General features: G+C 46.0%; 1 protein-coding gene across 16 annotated transcripts in view; it reads right to left on the minus strand.

Moving 5' to 3' along the window:
• Positions 1–1,257: 1,257 nt before the first annotated feature.
• The window catches only part of Myt1l (myelin transcription factor 1 like), a 407,242-nt gene continuing 390,002 nt past the window's right edge, over positions 1,258–18,497 (minus strand). For 8 of the 16 annotated variants that reach the window (XM_028883136.2, XM_028883138.2, XM_028883139.2 and 5 more), the window contains 4 exons: positions 14,521–14,612; positions 10,852–10,961; positions 4,400–4,543; positions 3,957–4,097 (listed from right to left, as the gene is read on the minus strand). In XM_028883136.2, the coding sequence (XP_028738969.1) occupies positions 3,957–4,097; positions 4,400–4,543; positions 10,852–10,961; positions 14,521–14,612 (487 nt within the window). Of the gene's footprint in view, positions 4,098–4,399; positions 4,544–10,851; positions 10,962–14,520; positions 14,613–18,497 lie in introns of all 16 variants that reach the window. The other 8 variants (XM_028883146.2, XM_028883137.2, XM_028883154.2 and 5 more) reach the window with 6 other exon arrangements.

Consider the following 18,497-nt stretch of genomic DNA (forward strand, 5'->3'; position numbering starts at 1 on the left):
CATCATAGGATTTTGAGATTATTTTTTCTTTGTTCACAACTGTTCTTCTATTTTCAGGACAAATGCTGAGAAACAGCAAGTTTAAGTTTTTTCAAAATTTTCTTAGATTATGAACATTATTTAAACTGTTTTAAATAATGACCTTGCTTCTAGGGTTGCTCCTAAGCTGGCTGACCTGAGACACTGACAGCCACCCGTCCAATAGCTTTATTTGTTTGGAGAGATGGGATTTAACAGGAGCCCACAGACAGGTCTGAGGCAGAAATGAAGGAACGGGGTAGAGTCACCACTCACCTGCCGGCACCGGAAGATCTCAACAATGACTCCAGGCACCTTCTTGCTGCTGCCAGCTCTCCAAGAAGCAATCTGCTGGAACAGGGTTGAGGAGCTCACTTGACCCCGAGTGTTTAGCAGCAGAGGGCACCACTGGGAGTGAGGTCCTTTTTTCACCAAGATTTCAGGGGCTGCTTCCTTAGACTTTATTAGGGGACTGTGCATGCTATAGGAGGGTATTGTTGAATCTTAAAATTTTATTAATAGGACGATGTGAGTGCCGTATCTGAAGGGCCAGTTACACTTCATAGGTGACTTTGTTGCTCAGCTCCTTGCTAACAGCCTGAAAGCAACACTGCATCCTTTGTGAGCTCCTGGGTTTAATAACCAACAACAGTCATGTGATGCTATGTGCTCTGCTGTGTATAAGAACAAAACACTCCTTTAAAATGAATCACCCACCCATAAGGTTACAATCACAGCAGCCAATGTGGGACATTTTGTGAAGTAACCATGATGGCCCCTTGAAGCCTCTGTGTCCTAGGAGACCCATGGAACTGGAGTGATAAGGAGGTAAAATGGGTAGAGCGAGTACCGGAACCAGGGTGTTATCACAGATCGAATTCTAGGTAAGGAAGCCCTGTGAAAGCCACTGCAGTCCACCTGGGCATTCTGGGTATGGGCTTATGTTCACCAACAGCAGTGCCAAGCTGCTGCGAGACATCTGCACTAAAGTGACCTCAAGTGCTCAGGTTGGCTCTCAGCTGGGGAGGGGATGAGGGACAGGAGCAACAGTAAACGAAGCAACATCCCCCTTCTGGGAAGCGCGGCCAGCAGGATGCATGGGGACCACATCCATCCACACATGCCTCAAGTTCCAGCCCAGCCCCACAGTGCTACGCCCCAGGCAAGAGAGCAGGGGTGTGGATTCCAGGAGCCCAGAGGGCACTCCAGGCTGCAGTGAAGACTCAGACCCAACAGAGATCCTTCGTGCTACAAACGTGGCAACACCCTTTTATTCAGAGTAAGATGTGTTCACATCAGCATGACAAAGTTTGTACAAAGTTCACAATTTAAAAATGAAGTATCACAGCAACTTGTGATTCCACACATTTATAGCAAAATTAAAGTGTCAACAAACCCATGCCGTGTAGTACAAAAATAAATCAAACTTCAGTTCCACAGAGAGCACAATAAATAGTTTATACAAAATTCTGTCTTAATAAATGATTACTTAAATTAACTTAGAAATGAATATGAACAATAAGTTATAATAAATATGCTCTGATGACTCACAATAACCCCATGTGGAAAGTCAGCATTCTAACATGTGACACTGTGTGATCCCTATATATAGTCACAGATAACTTTTGATTTGATATTATGTACCAACGTTACATGAGCAGCAGATTTGTGCTTAGAACCCCTCTCCATTGTACATAGGTGATAACAATAAGAATCCAAACTGATACTACCTATTACTCTACTAAAAGCATTACTACATTGGCCAAGAAGCTGCAGACAAGACGCGGTGGGGAAATGCATGTGCCGCTATGAACAGAGCCCCCCCTCCCCCCGGGTGAGGGCCTGGGACCATGTGTATGGCATCAGGTGACAGTAAGCACCTTGCTTCAGCTCTCAAAAAGGCAATTCTGAGCATGGCAGCTACAACTAATCGCACAACAGAAAGGGGGCGCTGGACAGAGAAGGTCCCGCAGAGCCCCAAGTAATTACATAATCTTTTCCCCAGCTAGTTATTAAAGTCCTCGTGGAAAACTGTAAGCTTTTGTACAGTGAACAGTATAAAGTGCCGCTGGGCTATTCTTATATTTATACATATATATATATACCGAGGTTGAGTATTGTATCAGAGTATTTGTCGTGAGATCCCTGTAGTCTCCCTAGTAACCGTATTGGATCAGCCTCGAGGGCCTCCTCTACAACTCATCAACTTCAGTGTCACAGGCGACCGACACAGGATTGCACACCTCCGTACGGATATATAGGACAAGGCGAGTGCAAAGAGCCGACTGGCACATTGTGGGGACAATGACCCTGTAAGTCCTGTTCTGCTAAAAATATTTTTTTTTTTATTTTTACAAAACCCATCTTTTTTTTTTATTTCATAACAAAATTTTAAAGTACTTTTGTACTTCCTGCATAACATCAAGACATGGAAGAGAGAGATGCTACTAAAAGGAAATCAAGTCGACATCGGGGAACACAACACATTGTCAAAGACTACTCAGAAGGGGGCGCAGCAATCAAAAGTGGCCATATGCATACATATAGTGCAGTCATTTGGGATGAAACCATCAAATTTCAAAGGTATCAACAAGTCTAAGATGATCTAGTTTAAAGCAAAAAAGTGCCGAAGTATATTTAGTAACTTTAAAATCTGATTGCATTCCTTCTCAGGTTAGGTCACCATAAACCAAACAAGGCTGTGCAGATGCTAGAGTCAGCTGGACCCAGCGAGGGCAGAACGTGAACGTCCTTGGCCTTGGTGTCCAGAGTGTTCTGAATAGGACCAAGGCTTAGTCAAAGTCAGAGTTGGGGCAGGTAGGGAAGGGAAGGGAGAGCTGCTTTCCCACCCGCCCAGCAGAGAATCCCATCCAGTAACCGGGCAATCACAGCCGTTAGCCTTCATCCTCAGATGTGAAACAAGAATAACGAATGATGATGATTTTTGAAAGTGAAAGGGGAGATAAATGCTTAAATTACCTTTTTTTTCTCAAATTGGAAAACAATCAACTTCTGCTAGGTAAGCTATATTGTGGTAACAGTTCAGAGGGGCATGGGCTCTAGGAGAAATAAGAGAAGGGTGCTCCAAAGGTTACTGAAAATGCAAAGGAAATCTTCGTGTTGTCCACCTCTGACAAGCTCCTGTGTTAACGGAGTTTCCACAGTCCCACCATGTAATGTCTAGGAGTTAATTAAAAGTGCTGTTTAAGCTGCTTTGAATCTTCTGCCAAGTTTCCATGGCTTGATGTTGTCTTACAATAAATTACTTATTTCATTTCTTATAGTTAATCCATATGCCATTTCCTTGGAATGCAAAAAACCTCATTTATTGCCCCCACCATACACCATCCTCCTAAAACAAACAAACAAAAAAGTCACATAATATTTCCAAGCATTGTTCAAAAATAAAGCATTTTTTTGCAACCAATTCTTGCTATGAAACAATATGCACACAAAATGTATTTCTTAAATTCCACAAAGTCCTCCAACCTGAGGCAAAATTATAATGTCTAAAAGTGGCCATGAGGCCACAAAGTGATCATCCAAACCTGCTTTTTTTTCCTTTTTCTTTTTTTGTCCATTTCAGTTCAAAATACTAAAACATTGAACCACTAAAGCATTAAAAAGAATTTACACTCTATTTATTTTGATCAGCTTACCTCTTCAGAAATATAGAGACCCCCAAATGTGCAGACAGCAGCAGCTATAAACATTACATGGCAAATCACACTATGTCAGCTTATATGAAAACGTACAAAATGTGAATGTATCCAAAACTAGTCTGCAGGTACTATCTTGAGAGCACACAAAACCATTATGAAGTCTTGTAGCATAACACTGTTCCGACAGAAATAAATATATAACACTTTCTGGTAAGTTACAGCAGCAAGAAACAAGAGGCATCCTTTTTAAGCATGAGTCACCACTAGAGCAGCTGTTCAGACCTGAATTCCTCTCACAGCCTGCTTTATATTTTCCAGTAGGGCTTTATTTTCTGGACTCTGATAACGATCTTGATTTGTATACATTTCCGTCAAAGTAGTCACGTAAGCATCAAAATTTTGTTCATTGATTGGATCCTACGAGATATTAAATAGTAGTTCATATACAACTTTTATTTTCTGAATAGTATATTCACAAAAGCATAAAACAGTATCATAGCATAGAGCCACTGTTTCCATAATACTTAACAGGCCTACTCAGAGCACACTTAATGTTATACGATCAGCCCCACCAATGTTTCTAGCGGTTAACGGTATGGTTTCAGGGTGGTGACCAAAAACAACCAAAAGCTGAAGGACCATGGACAATGAAACAGACATCTACTCAGTGAGGTGGACCGTGGAGGCTCCGAGGTGCTCACCTGAGCTCAGTCACTTACCATGTGAGGCAGCTGGATGTTGGCGAGGCTGTGGATCAGGGACTGGCTCAAGTTGGCCAGCTCGTGCAGGAGCGACTCATTCTGCTGCTCAATGACTTTGTTCTCTTCCTCAATTGTCTTTAGGTTGCTCTCCATTGTGGTGATCTGAAATCACACATTTGGGTGACATGTAACATAAGGCAGGCTTCTGGGAACATGCATACTGGCTGTGAGGGACTAGGCTATAGGACAAGGACAGAAGCTTTCTGCTCAAACACAGAGGCTGCATCGTGGGGACCTGGACTTGTGTCTTCGATTCTTTACACTTGAACACATGGTGCTGGCCACAGCAGCCATGGTGTCCTCACTGTCAGCTTGCTCTCCCCTACTGAATGTTCTCAAGTCTGGGTACTCTTATCTGTCTATCTGTTCCTGCTGTCTTGTGGGAATTGTATGAATCTCTAAAATCGATGTTAATTTCCTTTTGTAGTGTTCCTGTCTGCTCTGATGGGTGCCCTGTGTCCATGTGGGTGGCTAGTGGGTGTATGCAGGTGGAGGCTTAGTCTCTTGGTTTGGCCTCCTTCTTCCAAGACAGTGGTTCTCAACCTCCCCAATACCTTTAATACAGTTCTTCATGTTGTGGTGACCTAACCATAAAACTTTCATTGCTACTTCATAATTGTAATTTTGCTATTGTTATGAATCATAATGTATATCTGTGTTTTCCAATGGTCTTAGGTGACCCCTTCCCAAAGGGGTTGGGACCTACAGGTTGAGGACCACTGTTTTAAAAGGTCTGGGAGAAATGGAGAATTGCCAAGGGCTAGAGTGCTAGCATGGGGGTGGGGGGTCCTCCTCTACCTCACATGGGTGGGAAGCCAAGATGGTCCATGCTCAGGACTTGCCATGTGTCCCCTACACTGAGTTCCTCTCTCATTAGTGTCTCTATCCCTCTTGCCCTTATTTTCTCCTTTCCGCATTTTCTGGTCATCCTTGAACTACACTTGGTTTAGGTTCTAGGCTCTCACCTCTCACCATAGCCAGGGCCTATGAAACTGTGAGATACTCAGCATATCTGAAAGTTGGAGCAGTGTGTTAGTGGGACTTCTCCCCAGAAGGAACACATCCCCTTTGTCCTATGTGAGAACTCCTTGGAGCCAAATGCTTTCCTCCCGATACCTTGGTCAACTTTCTGGCATTTTTTTTTTTCTGTCAAATTAGTGTTTCCATTTGTGGTAGTTTGAATAAGAATGGCCCCCAGAGGCTCATATATTTGAATGCTTAGTCACCAGGGACTTGACAGGAATTAGGAGATGTAGTCTTGTTGGAGGAAATGTGTCACTAGGGGTGGGCTTTGAGGTTTCAAAAACCCATGCCAGGGCCCATTCCCTCCCTCCCCACCCTTTCTGCTTGTACATCAGGATGTAGTTCTCAGCTACTTCTCCAGCAGGATGCTTGCCGTGGTGACAATGGACTAAACCTCTGGAATTGTAAACTGGCCTCCAATTAAATGCTTTCCTGTAAAAGAGTTGCCATGGTCATGGTGTCCCTTCATAGCAACAAACAAGTGACTAAGACACCATCCCAGGGATACCTCCCAGGCCCAGAAGTGCGTGTGTGAGCAGTTGCTATTGAGGAAGGAGGCCCCAGAGGCAGCTATCCTTGGGCCCATGGCAGAAGATGTGCTCTTCTAGTCTCCGTGATTCCTTAGAGCCAATGTTGGCTGGTGGGTTAGTATAGAGGACATCAATCTATGCAGGGTCCTTCCATTTTCCTCCCACTTTTTTATGTAGTGCAGGCTAACTCAAACTCACCATGTAGCTGAGGACAACCTTGAACTTCTGATTTTCTTGCTTCCACCTACCAAGTGTTGGATTTACAATCAAGTGTAACTATACCCAGTTAGTGTAGTGCTAGGTATGGGATCCAAGGCTTCCTGTGTTCTAGGAAACTGATGCTAAAAGCATGATTTCTGAGATTAAAATACAATTCAAAGAGATGGCAGGATGGCCGGAGGTGTCAAACATTTCAGGCAGAGTAAAGGGAGAGGAGGGGAGTGGGGACAGAATCCTGGTAGCCACTTGAACGGATATCCTGGCTTCTCTGTCTGCCAGACAGTTACGTTTTAACTATTGGCCACATAGGTCCCCAGAATCCACCCCCTCACATTTGTGCCTAGGGCCTTGCACCCTCCATGGTCTTCCACCTCAGGAAACCTCTGCAGGGCTCTAGGCTCCACTTCTCTGTGCGTTGGCTTTCTCTCTACTGTACAGTGGGTTTACATCAATCAGCCTGATTTCATAGGAATGGGCAGAGCAACTTCAGTGGTCCAAGCCTCAGGCTATGCCTGGATATCTCCACCAGCATTCACAGGGCTATTTCAGATACATTTCCCCTCTACCCTGCGTTTCCCAATCATGTGTCTAAAGCAGGCTTTCCAGCCAAAGACACCCCATCATTTCCTGGAGTACTCCCATAAGAAGATAGCGACTTGAGCTGCATTGTTTGCAAAATAAACAAGTCTCATGTGCAGATACCAACCACTAAGCTGTGGGGGAAAACTATGGAGATTGTGGGAAGGGCTAGCACAAGTTCTAATCAGAAAGGGAGTTCAAGCTGCAGTTGTGGCCTAGAAATTTCAGTCTCTAGGTGTAAGCCAGCCAGCCCAGGTTGTTCATATGCACACCTGCCCACGTGTGGGGTTCCTGGACAATTCAGGATAGTGGGTAGGGCACTCAGAGGGGCATCTGGATACACAGTGGAATCGTAGGCATCTCTAAGTCTTGCAACCTGGCTTCCTTCCTCTCAACTGTGTGACTTGCCAACTCTCAAGTGGACTTTGAACTCATTTTCTCCTATGGACTCAGATCCAAATGCCTGAGGCCTATGTCAAGGCACTGTGACCCTGGGGGTCTCCCCAGACTATTAGCCTTGGTTTCCCTAGTTTTTTTTTTCTTATTTTTCTAGTTTCCTTGTTCTTTGGATAAGCAGGAGCCTCTATGTACACTGGCCACAAGATATCTGTTTTCCTAGGGTGCTTAATTCCACTGAAGTGTCAAAACTGAAACGCAGTGGCCATTCTCAGAGTCAGTGTGCTGTGGGAGAGTATATGGGGACATATCTTTCCCCAACCCCAGGCTCTCCCAAAAGTACTGGCCCTCAACAGTGGTATGTGAAGAGCCTGTACTACCTTCAGAGCCAGGCTGCAGGCTGAGGGCTGGGTCAAAATGTGCCTGTTTTGGACCTCTGGGAAGAACACTGGCTCTTTACTCAGGTGGCCCAGAGCTGATCTCTAGGGACCCTCAGATCCTCTGTGATCATGACAGGAGGTCATGAGGAATGGGACATCTTTAAGCCAAGATGGAGGTCTGCAAAGGGCAATCATACACCACAGATTTATTTCCACTGAGCAAGTCTCATGTCTGTCTGCCTGCCTTGCCTCTGGGCCTAAGTATTTTCCAGGATGGCCTCTACCAGAAGGAGCCATTAGAGATCAAAGACAGTCCAAGGCCCACTTGTGACAGACTTGTGAGCCTCTTGTGCTTCTTTCAGTGGCTATTGTAAACCCAACAGAATGACATCACTTTGTGATGCATTCAGGTTGTTTCCTCACACACAGTACTGTACAGAGCTGTATGGCAGCAGCCAGGAGCCTGGAACACAACTATTATGACAAAGGCCGTGGGGTCCAGAAGCCAGCACACTTGTTCTGTGGTGAACAGAACTGAGAACCAAGGCCACTGAGACATACTTCACAGGTGTGTGCAGAAGATGCACAGACAGGGCCTACACCCAGTGAGGTCACTGAGGGGAGAGACTTGAGGAAAGCTCCACAGCAAAGTGGTCCTCTGCTGTCTACCACCACATGAGACTGAGTAACACGGAGAATTTTAGATCACAGAAAAAACAAACCACACTCTGATAGCAGTTTGGAGATACAGCAGCTGAAGACCAGCTGCAGGGCTGACACCAGCCAACGCAGCAGAGGCCAAGTGAGAGAGGACAGAGCCAGATGCCAGGTAATTTCTCATTAGCAATCTGGTCTGAGAATATGACTTCTCTTTCATATTCTAGCACCTCTTTCTCTTCTTCCTCCCCAATAAAGCTGCTGAGCCCAACTGGTGACCACAGGGGACAGGTTCTTTACGGGCTTCCCATCTGAACCCTCTTCCTTCTGCCCCTGCATTTTCTGTGCTAGAATGTTCCCTTCCTATTACCCAATGGCATCCTCTCTTTCTCCTGGGCCATCTCACAACCACCCAGGGGTAGCTTACATCCACCTTATTTCCCCCATTCCTTGTTCCATGAGTCTTAGTCTCCTCTTTCTCATTCTTTACCAAGCGTATATTCAGTTTCTATGTTTTCCTTGGTCCAGAGTGTGCTCAGCTCACTTTTGCAGCTCTCTGTTTGAGTTCCTGTATAAGCTGCTAACGTTTATATACAGTGGGTGAGAACAGAGTTGGACCAGATGAAATGTGATGTGCTTAACTTGTTGAATTGAGACTCAGTCTGAGAGTGCTCAGCTGGGTGCCCAACACTCCTAGGGCCCCATTACCTGTGCTACATTGAGTCCAGCTGAGTTGGAATAAAGTGTATATTGTCCTTGGTCATTCTGCTGGCCCAGAGAGGTGTCTGGGCACTTAGGACCTTTGACCCAAGTTTATTATAGGGCCAGAGACCTAGGGACTGAATTTTTTGTATGTAGCTGCACACACAGGGACACCTAGGGCTCACAAAAGCCGTCTTGGTTGTACCAACTTGACAAGAAATGCTGCTCAACTGTATTACGAAATCACGGGCTCACCCTCTCAGTTAAGTGGTACCTTTGTCTCTCAAATTGAATTCTTACAGTGGACAGTGAACTGAACACACTGGATATTTAACAACAGTGGTCCTAGGTTAGCGAAGACACTGTGTTTTGGAAGGAGTTTAAGTGTCACTGGGCTTCACATGTTGACATTTAATACCTGCTGTGAAGAGTGGTGAAGGTGGCGGGTGGTGGTGGTGGTGGTGGTGGTGCACACACCTTTAATCCCGGCACTCGGGAGGCAGAGCCAGGTGGATCTCTGTGAGTTCATGGCCATCTGGAGATAGTCTTCTTACTGCTGGTATCCCCAGATGGCATGGCCTATCACATGGTGAGGGACAGTGTGTGTGTGTGTGTGTGTGTGTGTGTGTGTGCGCGCGTGCGTGCAACAGGAATGGACTAATGTGGGTGGCAGGGGAGGTCTTCTTTGACGGGTCAACTATTTGAGACACTGAAATGCCCAGATGGATCTCCTCTTTACTTTCCAGGATTTACTCTCTAGTTCTTTGCCAAAGTTAGGTCTGGTCTCTTCCTGAACAGGACTCCAGTCACCTAAGTGGAACTACAACCCTGGGCACTGGCTGTGACTTTCTCTATTCCTGGTTCCAGTGTGATCCTGTCAGAAGCGACTTCAGCCTTAACCTGTCTCTGGTTTACCTCTGTGTTAATGTATAGCCCAAGAATATGAAGCAGCCTTGGGAAAAAGTGCTTCAGGATCTGAGTGGACATGTGTGACATGTGTGTCCATGGTGACACCTGCCACAGTGAGTACCACAGTGATTGTCACGAAGGGCTGGGAAGGCTCCTCTGTTAGTAGATACTCATCTAAGTGCTACAACAAGCTCTCTCCTCACCTTCCCAGTTGGCCACGAGACCCTGGGAACTCACATATAAATGCAAGGTCAGCTTCCCACCAGCCCACAAGCTCAGAGACATAAGTAAGAGGCAATGCTTCTCAGAAACCTTAGGAGCTTCCACCATCACTGTGGATGATGCAAAACGACCAGTAACACTAGGGCCTAAACCACCTGGAGAGAAAACCCACGTCTTTCCTACAGCAGGTGATAGTCTGGGAATGGCTATTCAGAAATGGATCTGGCTGAGCACAGAAGCACACATAGATAGTGGACAACATATGGCCTTTGTGTTTCCAAAAATATTGCCATGCAATGATTCTGCAGAAAGCAAAGTTACCCACCAGGGGAAAAATGTGAGGAAAAATGAGAAAACACAGAAACAACAGCTCTCCCAGGAGGTGCCTTCAGCCCTCCTCTAAGCAACAGCACAGAGTACTACTAGAACAGAGGCTTCTTGTTAAAACTAGAAGTGAGGCTCCATGCTAGACCTAGAATTGAGGCTGAACTGCTAATACTAGAATCGAGGCATCATCGCAGGACTAGAACTCGGGTTTGACATTGGTACAGGGATTGCAACTCTGTAAGAAGCAGAATTAAAAGTTTGACATTAGAGCTGGAACTGGGGCCAGGCAGGGATAGTGGCATATGCCTGTAAGCTCAATGCTCTGAAAGTTGATGCAGGAGGACTTGGGGAGTTCTAGGCCAGCTTAGGCACACAGGGACACTCTTTCTCAGTGCAGCAGGAGCAGCAACGACAGAGGAACAAGAAGCAGGGCTCCACGCTGGAGGAGAATTGCGGCTTCACAAACTGTTACCTGAGTTCTGAGTTTGATCATGTCAGCCTCCATTTGGGAATTGGACTCATTAAGCTCCTTTATCTCTTCATCTAACTGCTTGATTTCTTCATCGTTTTCTATACCTGTAATGGCAAAATCATCATGTTAGTGCCCGAAAACATTGCAGCAGAAACACATTGCTTTCTCTGTCCCTTCTCCATTTGGACTTGGATTTTCTTGGGAAATGTATCGTTGAATTTATAGAGTCACAGTGTGTATGTCTTTCTTCCCCCACCCCAGCCTGCCTCGGGACCAAGGCACTTAGAGGAAGCGAAGCCCTTCTAGAAAGAACCTGGGTAAGACAGGTAAGAGCTCCAGCTGAATGCCCAAAGCCTTAGGATTTGGTCCTTTGACTCTGGGCAGAAGTTGCTTTGCTAACCCTTAGTTCGTCTAGCTATGCTCATTACTTTTTGCACTTAGCATCCTAGCATGCTCATTTTTGGTCCTGTCATCCTGGGCACACCACGCTTCCATAATGAGTCCTAAGAGAACCTGACCCCAGACACGTTCAGAAGTTGGGAAGGGTGTGAACCTGACTATCTCAGGCTGAGTAGTCCAAGCCAGCAACTGCCAATGTGCAAGAGCCTAGGTGTCTCCTTAGGCCAGCCCTGGCAAACGCAGGCCCATGACTAACTGCCTGTGTTTACAAAGGGTATTTCCAACATCTGATCTGCTGTGTTCTGCTGCTGGCAACTTTGCACCGCCAATATCAATATGACAGGGATTCTCTTGTTTGGGACTATGTGGTTTTGCATGGTTGAGGACACAGAAAGTACAGAAGAATTACAGATGGCATTATCCTCAAATATGACAGCCCCCGGCTTGTGGGTATCATTGGTCACCTGCTCCTCCTGCAGACCAGTGGGTAAGCATGCACTAGGCCAGGCCTTGAAGAGTCTGTTTTTAAGCTTTGCAGGCAGAAGGGCCCAGAACGGAGGTCAGAGACACTCCAAAACACTGTGAAGCCTGGTTGAAAAGAGGTAGTATTTGGCCAAAAGTCCCAGCAGAGAAGAGAGACAGACAGGTTAAGTGGTTAAGTCTTAGGGGTTGCTTTTAGTGAGTAGAAAACACAAAACATGTTTTACTGTAAGACAGAGGGTAAAAAAACAGGGCTGCTGACAGAGGGCTGCAAGTTTGAAGCTGAGAGCTGGCTGCCCATGCTGTCTGGATAGGGCTGTCCAGTGTGAGTGGTCCCTCCTCTAGGACATGCATGTTTGTCCCCGAGCTTCTTCATTCTCGTCTCCTTTGAACTGATCCTTGTCTGATGGCTACCTCCTTCACTAATGTGTGGGCACAGACCTAGAGTAACTTACTAAGAGGTGTTTGCCTTAGCACCAGAACTAGTCTGTAAGATGCAGTGCTAAGTGTCTTGCCAATGCCTGCTGCCTGGCTGGAGTTCAGTGCCTATCTTCTTTCTAGCAAAGAACTTGGGTTTCTTAGTGAGCAAGAGAGTGGTGGACACTGCCCGCAAGTGTTTCAATGCAAGCTCTTTGTGCTGGTTATTTGGTGCTCCAAAGAGAGAGCATGCAGGTAGGCCCTAGGCCTTCTGGGAAGCAGAAACTCTAGTTCACCTTCATTTCCATGTCCTTTGTGTTGGGCAGAATGGACACTGGCTCACAGCACCTCAAGTCCCAAAGCTTGCACCACACATACAAGTATGTCTCTGGAGAATGATGGGCCACGTGTTAGTATTTATACCTGTCACTGGCAGAGAAAGTTTCTGTAGGTAGATGCACTGTACTACTTTTAGGACATCAAATAATATGAAATGACAGACAGAAAGGGGATGATTTGAGCCTATGTACCTGCACACTGCAACTGGCCTTCAGCTGGTGTTAGAGAAGACAGAAATTGACCAGAGTTATAACTTAGGGTCTAGGGTCTGAACTGGGATGCCATTGTGGATCTACCAGTCTGATGTAAAGATCTCTCAGCCCTGGATACTGTATTTATAGTGAATCCAGAGTTAGAATTATCATGCAAAAGGGGCCTGGGATTCTACCTTTCTGGCTTCACGGTGACTGCTTCTGAGTGCTGACTTTATAGGTGGAACTTCTTGGTGAGGACATCCCCACCATTTTGCAAATCTTAATCACAGGTTATTGGAACCAGCTCAGATGAGTGCTGAGCCAAGGGTTTCTTACTGGAACCAGCCTGGGTGAGTGCTGAGCCCTGGGTCTCTTATTGGAATCAGCTTGGGTAAGTGCTGAGCCCTGGGTCTCTTACTGGAATCAGCTTGGGCAAGTGCTGAGCCCTGGGTCTCTTACTGGAATCAGCTTGAGTGAGTGCTGAGTCCTGGGTCTCTTATTGGAACCAGCTTGGGTGAGTGCTGAGCCCTGGGTCTCAGGGAGACTTAGGAGGTGCTGTCAGTCTCTGACATCCTGGTTTCTTCTCTGTTTTTATTTATTTATTGTTTATGTGTGGTGTCGTATGTGTATAAGGTGTGTATATATGAATGGAGGCCCATGTTCTGTTTTGAATGTCTTTACTTGGTTCGTCTCTTTCTCTCTCTTAAAGACAGAATCAATGACTGAATTAGAAGCTCACTGATTGGGCTATATTAGCTAGGTAATGAGCTTCAGGGATTTGCCTCTTTTCCTCACAGCTCTAGGGTCATAGGAGCATGCTGTCATCACTGACTTTTCTCATGGGTCCTAGGAAGCCAAATATAAGACCTCAAGCTTGAACAGTAGGGACTGCTGGTAACTATTGATCTTTTCCCCCAGCCCTGTTCCATGTGTTTTTGAATAAAGACTCTAGTCCATGGGTCAAAACCAAATACACATCCTGAAGCACCTTAATGTTCCCTGAAGGAGGCATCCCCATATAATCATTTCTTCTGCAAGGGACATCATGGCTTCATGCTCTCAGAGACACTAGTCAGTGTTTCATCTCTATGCCTAGGGACCTGTTCCCACAAGAAAATCACCAAAAAACACATAAACAAAAAAACATGTAGCTACCACCACAAGAAGAAACTCATTTACAGTTTGAGACCTGAGACAACAGGGCAGAGCATTCCTTCATCTTGGCTGGGATTGACATCGGCACTTAGCTGCTGCTGCTCTTCATGTTTAGCTATAGATAACTCCAAAAGTGCCCCAGCAAATGAATTTTAGCTAGTGGCTGAACTATGTTTATGGGATCCAAAAGTCATGAGGGGTGTGTCTAGGATCTGTGAGATAGTGTGGCTTAGATGTTACTTACAAAATCCTCCCAAGGTCTCTGATTTTCCTTGGTAAAATTTTGTATACACATACAAACTAGTCACCAGCAACAGGGGTTCTTGAGGTGGTGGACTTTGCAGATGAATTCAAGACAATCAGTTTTGAACATGCTGAGAAAGAGGAGAGGGCAGGAGGAGGCTGCTGTCCTTGTTTTGTGTCCTTAGTGCTCTAATGCTGCTCCTAGGTTACAGGCTTAGGAATGGAGGCCGGAGGGAAAAAGAGGAAAGGTGTGCCATGATTGTTGGTGAGAAAGTTGACCCAGCGTTGGAGATCCTGGGATATGGGATATAGGTGGAGTCTAATGATCTTCTGTGGTCTCAGAACAGCGGACTAAGTCACTGATGCAGAGCTGGCATGCAGTGACATCCCACCTCTCTAACCAGCAGGAATGCTGGGGACCCCAGGGTGTGGTTACCATTGCTGGCTCGCTGCTTAATAGTCAACATCTGTTCTCCAGACAGCTTTGCTTTCTTCATTGCTGATGTGGCTCTTGGACATCCTGACAAGCTGTTGGTAAGACAAGAGATGGCTGTTAGCCACGTGCTTCAGCAAAGCCCAAGCCCTGTAGTGACAGGTGCGGTATCTCAGTGTTTATCACTTCAACTGCCATCACAGAGATGCTGAGAAGTATAGTTCAATGGGGCCATGTGCCAGCACTTACGTGCAATGGTAACATGGTCTACATATGAGCACACTCATGGGCTGGTTGTGGGTGCATAGTTAGTGTGGCTTTAGGAGTGGGATCTCCAGAGCAGGCATATGAAACGAGGGGACACACGCTCCTCATGGTGTAGCTCACAAAGCTTTTGCATCTTCTATGAGGAAATTATATTTCTTAAAACCTTGCTTCTTATGAACAGCATCAAACTTACACAACCAGATTCAACCCAATCTCAAACACATAAAAACAAAGTAGTGTAAGAATGTTCCACCCCGCTTTGCTAACCAGGACCCATACATAGCAAGCCCCCTTCACCTCATTCTCCCACAGACTGTTTGGGATGAAAGCAGGCATAAAGTCAAACACAATACCAAGGTTTCTGAAACCAGACTTGTTATCCAGCCAACTGTGTAGTCTGCTTTTCAGGTGGCCCTGCTGTGACGGTTCTTCTGCATTATCACTATTACTAGATTTGGAATTGCCTGGGAGCAGCACCTCTGTTGTGCTTCAAAGGAAGGCATTTCCAGAGCATTTTAACCAAGGAGGGAGAGCCATCCCAAATGTTGGTAATACTATTCCATATACCAGGATTCTAGACTGAATAGAAAGGGTTTTAAAAGAAGGAAACAAGCTGAGTGCATCCTTTTCCCCTTTTCTCTGCACCCTGATGTACACAGATGTGAGCAAGTTCTCACCCCACAGCCTTCAGCAGCTGCTGCCATCATCCTTCCCTGCCATATGGGACCTCAGGACCATGAGTCACAGGAAATCCTTCCTCCCACCAGTTGCTTTTGGTCACAGTAATAAATACATGGCTCTCTGGTGGTTCTTTAATACCACACCTAGTCCAATTCCACCCTGGCTCTCCAATGCCTCTCTGATGGACATCTGTGATGGGACTTTTGCACAGGGGCTCTCCTGGCTGAATGTCTGCTGTAACCAGCATGTCCTTTATACAGAGCTCTTTTCCATGGATGGAGTATGTGGGTTTCCTCATGCCCACCAAAGCACAAGCTCTTCCCCTGGCAGTGAAGAAGGGAAAGGAGGACCCCATCAGGCAGTCACAGGCCTATTCATATCACCTATTCACGATTCCTCCAGGGGCCCCATATCCTGCACCATGTATAGACTCCAGTGCAATTCTGAAGTCTGAAGCAGCAGGGTCTTGATAAAATCACCTTTGACTGTGGACTTCAGGCTCGTATTATAAAAGAAAAAGCACAGTGGATGACTTGTGAAGCCTACCCCAAAAGTAAAACCTTCCCAGGCTGGCATGGGTATGGTGGTACATCCCTATGAGGTGGCACATCTACTTGGGTTGTGGATGCAGAATGATTAGGAATTCAAAAACAGTCTCAGTTACAAGAAGAGTTCAAGGCCAGCCAAGGCTAGATGAGACCTCCTCAGAAAACAAAACAAAGCACACTTCTCCATCCCTGGAAGTGAACTCAGACTAAGTCTGCTGCCCAGAGTTCTCCCTCTAGGGAGTCTGTCTGCAGGTACCAGGAGACTTGAGGGCAGGAGACTGCTTTTGGCATGTTTTGCTCCTGAAAAGCCAGCCTCATACAGCCTTAGCTGCTGCTTGCTGATTCACAGGGAATAGACACAGTTCTATTTCCTTTGCCCCTCTGTGTGCTTTGATAAATGCAACACAAGGTGATCTGTACACACACGCGTATCACTGTAATTTAATAGATAATTAGATGGAAAAAGTTGTGTGGTTAGTACACAGTGCTGGGGCAGGAAGACAAGACCAGAGGGCATCATGGGTATATGTAGAAGAGCAGAAAGGAGTCACCAGTGTGCAGAACCTTAAGATGACAATGTGGACACTTAGGAAACACTGGTCTTAAGGATCCGAAGAGATGAGCTTGTACAAACTCAAGGTGAAACGCTTGCTTGTACAAACATGAGATATTGGATGAGGACACTACCATGAGACACCACAACTGCTTTACAGTCAGATTTCTCTGTACAATTAGAAGGGCCTCACTCGGAAATAACAGAAGTCTCATATAACTGGTCTCTACAGCAGCTGCTTGCTCACAGTTACATTATCAGCATCATTTCTGTACATAATCATAAGTGCTGAGCTCAGATATGACCAGCTCTGCTGGGGTGGGTATTGTTTACAGCTTTGCTTGCAACACACATGTAATGCCTGGGGTATGCCCCTGTGATGGGTATGGTACCCCAGGGACAAGAGGCCTCAGTCACAGCGTGATCTGTAGGTCTCTGTCAGCCACTGGCTAGGATGCATCAAGGGCATGTGTTGTGTAGACCTGTGCTGGTTCACTTGTGAAAGGAGAATAAGGTCAGATTAGAATTGGGCATAATGTCTAAGGACCACAGTAACTTCTGCACATTGCTGCACCAGCCTGTGCTAGTCAGTTCCTGAAATCAGAGCTTCTGGTCTCATGTTTTTCAAAGAGGGGTATAACTGGACCCATCCTCAGTTCCAGGGCAGGTTGGGCATGGGCATGAGGACCTCTAAAGCTTCCTGTAGATATTCCCAGGACTGTGGTTATGGACAAGGACAGCACCTTGCCCAAGTTGCAGACTGGCCCAGTCCCACAGAGCATGAATCTCCCAAATTACAGCAGTTACTGTCTTCTCCCAGGCAAGACTCTGGCCATTCTTGCAGCAGATTTTCTAGAAGTTGGACAGAGAGCTTCAGAGTGTGGAGTTCTGGGTTCCAGAAGCCTGCCTCCTTTCCTTACTGTGTACCCAGGCTGACACCCGAGGATGCATCCTAAGCCACCTGTCATTTTTCACTGTCACCGTGCCTGGGGCCCATGTATATCCCTTAGTGGAACTGCAGGGCTGAATCCAACACACCACACACATCCCGTGTAATGGTCCTGGGACTTCAGCTCATCTCTTCAGATCCTTAAGACCAGTGTTTCCTAAGTGTCCACATGGTCATCTTAAGGTTCTGCACACTGGTGACTCCTTTCTGCTCTTCTACATATACCCATGATGCCCTCTGGTCTTGTTTTCCTGCCCCAGCACTGTGTACTGACCACACAACTTTTTCCATCTAATTATCTATTAAATAGGACCACACACTTCCACCTAGGTCATGTTGCCTCTCCTAATTTGAGGACACCTGCAGCCTTCAGGGATCATATTCTCAGACATCATACCCGTGCATCTCAGGCCATTCCTAGACAAAGAGCACAGCACACCAGGAATTCCAGGAGTGCTTTGTAGACTTCAGTAACACTGCACATAGTCAGTGATGGAGGGATGACATTTTCCCCACTCAGCATCCAGCTTCATGGGACAGGACGTGGGTTCTACTTATGGGAATGTCCCTAGTTTCTTCTGTTTCCTTTACAATGAGGATTATAGAACCCCTTTCCAGTGAGTTCCCAGGCTGACATGAATTGCTTACGACACAGTTGTTAAGTGCCACCCAGTGGCTCTGCTCTATCAGCAGCTAGCTCAAGGTCTCCTGAAGTAGAGTTTCAGACTTAACTCAAGGCAACGCTCCTTTCTTTAGAGTCCTCAGTAGAAAGCCAGATGGATTCTGGGCTAGTCTAGCTCTCAGGTATTTACTGCCCAGAATCCCCATATTTTCCTTTTTACATTTGTAAGAGGAAATAAAAGACAAACAAAAAATGACATCTCACATCGAACTGGACATAAAGGCTAGAAATAGCAATCTTATGTTGCTTGTCTGTCTTCAGTGAATAAATCTCCCTGATGGGAATGGTAAATACGAGTGT

Source organism: Peromyscus leucopus, chromosome 22, assembly GCF_004664715.2.
Source record: "Peromyscus leucopus breed LL Stock chromosome 22, UCI_PerLeu_2.1, whole genome shotgun sequence".
NCBI lineage: Eukaryota > Metazoa > Chordata > Mammalia > Rodentia > Cricetidae > Peromyscus > Peromyscus leucopus.